At 40.9% G+C, this 9248-nt stretch overlaps 1 protein-coding gene across 1 annotated transcript; it reads left to right on the top strand.

Moving 5' to 3' along the window:
• The first annotated feature begins 6498 nt into the window (after positions 1-6498).
• Positions 6499-8951, top strand: LOC104430790 (F-box protein PP2-B10-like). Its single transcript, XM_039314648.1, has 3 exons — positions 6499-6774; positions 8186-8352; positions 8489-8951. Exons 1-3 carry the CDS (start codon positions 6499-6501, stop codon positions 8949-8951), a joined length of 906 nt encoding a protein of 301 aa, XP_039170582.1.
• The last annotated feature ends 297 nt before the right edge of the window (positions 8952-9248 follow it).

The following is a 9248-nucleotide window of genomic DNA, read 5'->3' as shown; positions in this document are numbered from 1 at the left end:
GCTACATCATCTACAAGGGCAGAGGATTGTACATTATTAAGTGGACTAATTGAATTGGCCTATCAAAGTCATTAAATCCGATCAACCTCACTCACTTGATTTAATGACCCTGGTAGACCCGTGTACATTCACTCGGTCCGTCTCACACGGGTTTGGAAGATAACCTGGTGTCATCACCTGGTCTCATCAAGGGTTTAAAATTAACTTAATCCTCTCATTTTCATCACCTGGTGTCTTGTTGTTTGGGACCAGATAATCTCCATTTCGAGCGTTCGGGAAGATCCGTCTTTATTGCTCTCGTGATTAAGGCTGAATAATCCACTGTACACTCCTGTCACAACTTTGTCTATTTGGACAGTCACTCTCCCGAGGGTTGCCTGAAAAGGAACACGTCTCGTGTCAAATCGAAGAACATGATAGTGGTCGGGATGACTTTTAGCTCTGTGTTACTTGCTCTCCTAAGTTCAAGTGCAGATTACCGTGTAGGACTGGGAATAAGTTTTCAAGAGAGAAGCATGCATCGAACACACAATCATGTTTATTTTAAGAATTGCCTGGTAAAGGTCGATAATGTGAACCGCATATACTTATTGCAATAATAAGTGTCTAGGTAAATATGCTTCAACCTAATGCGGTCAGAGCACACAGACAATGATAAGCAGTTTTCGTCCTTTTGGAGGCACATCAAAAGCCAAAGTGAAACCTTCTTTCCATTCTGGACAAATGCTGTGGTCAACCACCTGAAGGAGGAAAATAAAGAAACAGAAAAGGAACACTTTTATGAGAGTTACAAAATTAATCATATCAGTGTCTAGATGCAAATGTAGCTGCATATTACATAATCTAAATAGCCATAGTTTTTAACTTATAGCATGCGAATTTTAATCCTTCAAGCACTAAACTAAAAGTATTGGAATCAAGCCTCCTAAGCTCCTACCAGGAACAAAAAATTCTATCAAAGCCAGGCCAATGAGATTCACAAATATTGTGGGTAATTGAGTTTATCATGAAAGAAATGTTACCTTTGTTTGTCGTGCAAGAGCATTGCCTATTGTCAGTCGACAGAAGACATTTGTGCTACACTGCTACCCATGGCCTGTTTTAAGTTGTTCACTCGCTTAATGGTCACGGTCAAACATCCCGGTAAGCAGTGGAGAAGGCTGTCCGCCTTATCATGGAAACTAGGTGGGCAAGTTTTCATCAACATCTGAAGTATCGGCATGGCCTCTAATGCTATCGTGGCCTGTGACTTTGCTATGTCCAAAGCCATGGAGGACCAAGATTGTTTCAATAGCCATAAAGGGCGCATTTGACAACTTGTTAAACAATAACAATTTTTATTTTTTTGTTTCTGAAAATAGATTTGGAATAGAAATCTATTTAGTAATTTTTTTTATTTTCAGGAACAAATTTGTTTTCGGAATAGATTTGTAACATAATTAAGAAGTTAAAAAAAAAAAATTTGCTTCTTTGTTCCGAGAAAAATTCCAGAATCTCCTTACCCAAAAAAAAAAAAAAAAAACAATTCCAGATCAAAACATCCCAAATTTCTTTCTTTTCTTTTCTCTTCTTCTTTTCTTCTTGTTCTTCTTCATCTGCCACCGCTGTCAACCATCATTGTCGATCGCTAGAGACCGATTGGGCAAGATCCGATGAGCCTCACCAAGGCCTCCCCCGGCCACTGATGAGACTCGCCCAACCACTGGCAAGCCTCGCTTGGTTGAGTAAGGCTTAGCCAAGCCTTGGCTATGCAAGCAGTCTTGCCCAGATCTAGTAAGGCCGAGCTCGCCAAGCCGTTGGTAGGGCTTGACCTCGTCAGGCCACTGTTAGGACGACATCGCCCAGCCAAGGCGAGGGCTAACCTCGTGGAAGCCTAGCGAGGATAAGCCCGTTGGTAGCTAGGAGAGCTCAGCCTCGCTAGATTTGGGTAAGGCTACTCGCCCAGCTGCTAGCAAGGCTTGGCCAATGAGGTGCGGCCTTGTTGAGGGCTAGCAACCCTTCGATGAGGTCGCTGGCCCGCATCTGGCTAGTCACTAGTCATCTCAAGGCTGGTGATTGACCAAAGGTTGAAGAAGAGAAAGAAAAGAAAAAATAAAAGAAGAAAAAAAAAGTAATAAAATTATTAAAAATTAAAACAAAATAGTTTCGATTAGAAATTTTGAGCACGATATCAAACGTAATTCTATTCCGAGTATAGAAATTTTATACAGTTATCAAACGCCTTCAAATGCTTAAAAATTATATCTGAGAATAAAATTTTTAAAAAAATCGTTTTTGATCAGAAATTATTTTCAATAACAAAATAGTTACCAAACGCATCTTAAATGTCCAAAACAGATTCTTGAGCCATCCCACGACCGGATTTGAGGACATTTACCAAGTGCGAGATACAAAAGGTAGTAGCTTCAGATACATGGAGCTTAGGGAAGTTCATAAAAATCACATTTAGAGTTCTCAAGACCTCCTCATTGATGGTTGCTAGTGACCACAATTCCTTCTCCAGTGTAGTTGCAAAAGAAACAAGGGAAAATTTTGATAAAATATCTATACTAATTGAAGGTTCAAATCTTAATAGATACCTTCTTATATGTATGAATTTATGTAAATTAGTGTATGTAACAAACTAAGTGGGAGATAGTTGAAATAGTTTATTATCATAAAAAGGCGTATCTTAGTTAAGAGAAGGCATGCCCCATTGTTTGGTGAAGACATGACTTCGGATAAAATTTATTAAAAAAAAAACGCGACTCTTGATTGTTAAAATATGTGACTATTGATCCTAAAAAGAAGTTATTAGTAATTATGAAAAGAAGTTATTCTTGACATAATGAGTAATGATGATTGAGGATGAAATATCTATTCTCAAGAGATGCGTTGATTGGTTGTCTATAAATAAAGACCAATTCACATATTATTTATAATAACCACAATTGTTTATAAATGTTTCCTCTTCAAATTTCTCTTTTTTTCTCTTTTCATACATGTAACTTTAACACATTCGAGATGAAATTCCAAGAGAGAAATTAAGGCTGCGTTTGTTATTATTTCTTTTTTTCTTTTTTTTTGTTCCCAGGGGAAAAAAAGGAAGCAACAACGTTTGTGTGCGTTTTTGTTCCAAAAATATTTTTTGTTCCCAAAACACATCTAGAAAGAAAATAAGAAACAAAAAAGTTGTTTCTTGTTTGAAACAAAATTTTTAACACTTTTCTTTTTTTCTTTTTCTTTTCTTCTTTTTTTTTCCTTTCTTTTTTTTTCTTTGGCTGGTCGCCGGCCCCTCGCCCATGGCCGTCGAGGGTCGGCGACGCCGTCGAGGGCCGGCGACCTCGCCGGAGCGTCGCCGGCCCCCGGCGAGGCCGAGCCTCGCCATAGCCGGGCGAGGCTCGACCTCGCCTTGGTCGGGCGAGCTCGGCCTCGCCGGATCTGGGCAAGCAAGCTCGCCCAGCCAACGCGAGGAGGCTGTCGGCCGATCGCCGGAGGCCGGCAACCGACCAAAAGAAGAAAAAAAAAAAAAAAGAAAAAAGAAAGGAAAAAAAAAAAGAAAAATATTAAAAAATATTAAAAAATTAAAAGAAACAAAAAAGAATTGTTTCCGGAATAAGTTTACCAAACACGTGTTTCGGTCAAAAATTGTTTCCCGAACAGAAACACTTTTTTTTTATTTCTGTTCCTTGGACCAATTTTTGAACAGAAACGTTACCAAATGCTCCCTTAAGTATCTAAACCGGCTAGCAACAATAGTGAGGGCAAATACCTTGAGGACAGTGATAGTCATCTTACATCAAACTATCAAGGATCAATTATTACTTCTCTATCTTCATCCACCATCAAATTTCCCCAATAACGGATATCAATATGTTGGTTCTTTCGACCTTTCAATGACCGTACATGATACCACCCTACACCTGGAGAAACCTGCGAGAAATGGGATGGAGAATCTCATCAGACAATGCTATGACCACCTCCCCCCATATTGGTAAGAACAGCGGCACCGACCTCAAAAATTAATCTTCATTTGCTCGAGACGGCAAAAAGTCAACCTCAGTTCGCAAAGATATGACTTGCGCACGGTGTAAGGCATAAACAGAAATGCTAGTCAAGTCAGAACCAACGCTGGGCTGCCATGTACACGCCATCGTTAAAAGAAGGTAATGAGATGCAAACCAATCTACTAGAATGAGGGCAAAGCATGCAATGACGTTGAGCATCGTGAAGCCGTACACATCAACGAGAACCATAAAAGGAAATCACGCATACGGCAAAAGGGCACCTTGGCATGGCAAATTTTTGTTATGGCCTCAACGTGAAGATTCCAAGACAGCGACATTCCCTAGAATTAAATAGAGTTAGGGTTTGTCTCTAGTATCTGACCCTGGAGCATGGAGCCACTGACAGCACTCAATCGTCTAGACTAATCCCTAAGACTAGTATAGCAGATAGCTAACTCACTCGGAAGACGTTTATATGGTTTTAGATATTATACCTTTAATCGGAAATTGTATGTAGAGAGAGAATTACTTCCCTCGGAAGACGTTTATATGGTTTTAGATATTATACCTTCAATCGGAAATTGTATGTAGAGAGAGAATTAGGCTGCGTTTGTTTGTATTCTTTTTTTTTTTTTGTTTTTAAACACTTTTTCTGTTTTTGTTCGGGAACAAAAAGGAAACAACGCGTTTGGAGTGCGTTTTGTTCCTTTTTTGTTCTTTTGTTGAGGAACAAAAAAACAACAAAAACACAAATTTTGTGTTTCTTGTTTCAAACACTTTTGAGAAATACTTTTTTCTTTTTCTTTTTCTCTTATTTTCTTGTTCTTTTTCTTTTGGCCGGTCGCCGGCCTCGGCCACGGCGAGGGCTCGCCGGCCCCGGCGAGGCCGACCTCGCCCGGCCACGGCGAGGGCTCGCCGGCCCCGGCGAGGCCGCCTCGGCTCGGCGAGCCTCGGCCTCGCCGAGCCACCGCCGAGCGGCTCGAGCTCGCCCGGCCATGGCGAGGCCGACCTCGCCCGCCCGGGGCGAGCTCGATCTCGCCTCCGGCGAGGCCGAGCTCGCCCGGCGGCGGCGAGCCTCGGCCTCACAGCGGTGGCCGGCCAGGCCGCGCGAGGCCGCTCAGGCGAGCTCGGCCTCATGGGATCAAGGCGACCTCGCCCCGGCCCGGGCGAGCTCGATCTCGCCAGATCCGGCGAGGCCGCGCCTCGCCCGCCCAGGCGAGCTCGGCCTCGCCGGATCAAGGCGAGCCGACCCTCGCCCGGCCAAGGCCTTGGCGAGCTCGGCCAAAAGAAGAAAAAAAAAAAAAGAAAAAAAGAAAAAAGAAAAAAAGGAAAAATAAGAAAAAATAAAAGAAATAAAAAAAATTATCCAAATTTACCAAACATGTTTCTATTTATTTTTTGTTCCGGAACAAGTTTACCAAACGCGTTTTTGTTCAGAAATTGTTCTCGGAACGAAACATTTTTTTCTATTTACGTTCCTGGAACAATTTTAAACGAAACGTTACCAAACGCGCCCTTACTTCCCGTGGTTTTCTCTGACCCACATTTCCGTATAGCCATCCATAATTTATTGTGAAATTAACAGTTTATTCCGTATTATGAAAGAATAAATAATAATTGAAAATTATTATGTATCCAATAATGAATTTATAGCATATTACCTAACACTCTCTCGTGATGAATTGTGAAAATTGATCTTTTTAATTAGGTTTTTGTCTAGAGGTGCAAATTGTAAATCTTCAAAGCTCAGGATACAAATTTAAATTGCTTGTAAAAGGGTGATAATGCGTTTTGAATATTTCCACAACATTTTAATAATCAATTTGCCATTTCTATCATTAATAAAAGAATTTATTAATGAGTGCCTTGAGAGTTGTTGAAAAAAAAACCCCTATTCAAAGAAATATTGCAATTTGCAATACTTTATCTCTCTCGAGTCATGGGTGATTAATGCATCGAAAAAATTAAAATATTCTATTATAAAGTATATTTGATAAAGGCCTCGGATATTCGTTAATAAGGCTCATAGGAACCAACAACTTTATTTGTTTTTAAGTTCATGGAAGCATCAAGTTATCCATTCGTTTACTTCTGTGATATGAAATGATTTGCCGTGCATACAATACAATCTCGATAAACCTTTATTTGGAAATATATCCATCTAAAATCCAATACATTGATCCCTTTAAAAAAAATCTTTATTTGGAAGTATATCCATCTAAAATCCAATATATTTATCTTCTTTCCTTCTTATAAGTTTTTCCCTATTTCGTCCTTATTTTTTCCACTTTCAAGGTTGTCCTGTATTCTGGCGTGTGCCGATTCAGAGACCCTCCTCACACCAAAAGCCTTAACCACCAAGGATTTCACCGTCCATCTCTCTCTCTCTCTCTCTCTCTCTTTCTCTCTCGCTATATAAACACGACGAATCACTGTCTGAATCATCATCGTCTCTCCAAAAGGCGTCAAATTTAGTCCGTTTTAGCTACACCCATTTCTTGGAGTTCTTCCAATGGCGGTGGCCGAAGCAAAGGGTCGAGACGGTCCAGACTTCTCTGTGCTGCCCGAAGGGTGCATCGCCACCGTCGTCTCCTTCACGAGCCCCCCCGACGCGTGCAGGCTCGCGTCCGTCTCGTCCATTTTCAAGTCAGCGTGCGATTCCGACGCGGTCTGGGCGTCGTTCTTGCCGCCGGACTGGCGCCCGATGGTCTCACGGAGCGCTTCATCGCTGAAGGAGCTCTACTTCAGCCTCTGCGACGACCCAGTTCTGGTCGGCGATGGCAAAATGGTAAGTCTCCCCCGTCTTGCCACCTTAAACCGACTCTTCCTATTCTTTTTCTATTTTTATTATTTTCTTTGCAGATTGAGGGGGTGATATGCGATGACTGTTCTTCATGTTAGATTTTACTGAATATTGAAATGTGATTCATGCGATGTGCTGTCGCCTGCATGTTTCGAAACATTGCGAATTTGGCTTTGTTCTTTCATTGTCTGGGTAGTTTAAATGAAAGGCGGTGTCATCAGCACATGTTTCTTGGCCTCTTCCCGCCTTAACCGAGTGAGTGCATTTTGTTTCTTCGAGGAGAAGCCACTGTCATATAATAATCATGCTGCGGCTTCCGTTGGACATTTTTCTTTTGCACACAGCCGCGATCTTAATGTGAAAGGTCGATTGAATTGTATGGACCGACTCATGGTCTACGTCCACAAGATAAAGAATGATAAATGAAGGGTGAAGAAGAAATAAATTATCTTTCATCTGAAAATGACAAGATTCAAATGGTTGGAGCAAAGAATGGATGGATATATTGGATCACTCGATATACAGTGCCAATAACATGAAGATTATTCCCACTGTTGATATGGTACCTTGATTGATGACCACTAATGCAACGCATCTTTTGGGGAGATGCTTTACGATTATCTGCTACCTTATTGCCTTTAATTTTCAATTAATTGCTCCAGATCCTCCTGAACTTTGTCATTATTGCTCATTAGCCCCAAACTTTATTTTGGCACCGTTGAATAGTCGTCGCTCGTCATGTAACTTTAAAAAATTACAGATTACGTCCCAATTTTTATTTCTTTGTTGCTGTGGTCAGTTTCCGTCTGCACAGCTGGAAAGTGCTACCAAAAAATGGATTAACTCTATTCTTTTGATCAAATTAGCCTCTGCTGAATTTTCTTGACTTCATCGATCATGTATCTTCTCTTTTTTGGTTAACCACGGGATGGACATTTTTTGGGATAAAAAAAGATCATGATAATTAGGAAGAGCAATTTCATGCAATATTTAATGCCTCTATTGATAGAATAACTAGCGACTGATTTTTGCATAATTTGTAAATTGACAAAATCTTCAGGGGTCATTATGAAATGGTTCTGAAGTTGAGGTGGTTTTCAACAAATATCTCTTTTATTTTCTTCTGGTCAAATCTCATGTTATCGCTTTTGTTTAACGTGAAATTTGTTTTCCTACTTCAAAGTTTGGCGAAAAAGACAATAAACAACTTTCGCTTAAAAAGGCCAAGAGAAAGACTCACACTATTTTATTGGAAAGGCGACAGCACAGATGGTGGACTAAGTGCCAAGCTTTATTTCGTTGCGCAAACTACATCTGCTAAAAATCGAATCTTGTTTTCTCAAAATGACATCCGCCGGGGTTCTTGTTGCTTATGTGAATCCAACATGCTTTGCAGAGCTTTTCGCTGGACAGACACAATGGGAAGAAATGTATTATTCTATCTGCGAGGGCCCTCTCTATAACCGGGAATGATAGACTTATCATGCGATCTGAGAGAGCCCTGTCTATAACAAGGGATGATACTCAGAGTTACTGGTCTTGGAATCACATGCCCAACTCCAGGTAATACATTATTTCCTCCACTCTCCCACCTTCATGAAGAAAATGGGCCTACATTAATTTGTTTGTCCCAAATTAAAATCTCTTGTATTTCTCCCTCAAGGTGATGATCGTATGGAATGTCCTTGTGAATTAACAGGTTTAGAGAAGTTGCTGAACTCATCAAAGTATCATGGCTCGAAATCAGAGGCACGATTAGTTCTCGCATGCTGTCGCCCAGAACCCTTTATGCAGCGTATTTAGTATTCAAATTTACCCACAAGCGTAATGGATTTCAAATGCGGGCTTTCGAGGTTGGAGCTGGATTTGCTGGTTATGAAGTGGGTAAACGCTCTGTATATTTATCCAGAACGAAGAGATCGAGTCTGTGGTATGGGATCAACCGCCCTCCTGTCTATATTCCACTAGAATCTGATGAGGGGGATGATAGTTATCCTAAAGAGAGACGAGATGGGTGGTTAGAGATAGAGTTAGGTGAGTTCTTGACGGAGGATGGACAAGATGGGGAGGTTGAAATGAGTGTTGTGGATGCGAAGGGTAATAGATGTTTGGTTGCGCTGGTTGTGGAAGGGATCGAAATTAGGCCCAAAGACGGGAAATAAAAGTGCCTTTATGCACGGTATGGGTAAGATTGTATGTACCGTCCCTTGATTAAAAGCTTTTTCAAGCTGTTTTGCCATTGTTCTTTCAATGTTCCCTTATCTAATTTAGTAGCTTTGTACCAAATCAGAAAGCGTGAGCTTGTGATCTATATTGACTTCAATGTTCGTGGGGAAAGCATACGTCATGGAATGCAAATGCATGATGTTTTGATCTGGTTTGCCAAGTTATTAACATGTACACACGCAGAGCGAATGGTTTCTGATCTGGTTTGCGAACGCCCAATGCCTTAACGCGGA

Source organism: Eucalyptus grandis, chromosome 6 (assembly GCF_016545825.1).
Source record: "Eucalyptus grandis isolate ANBG69807.140 chromosome 6, ASM1654582v1, whole genome shotgun sequence".
NCBI lineage: Eukaryota > Viridiplantae > Streptophyta > Magnoliopsida > Myrtales > Myrtaceae > Eucalyptus > Eucalyptus grandis.
This window is presented reverse-complemented; position numbering and strand designations above follow the sequence as displayed.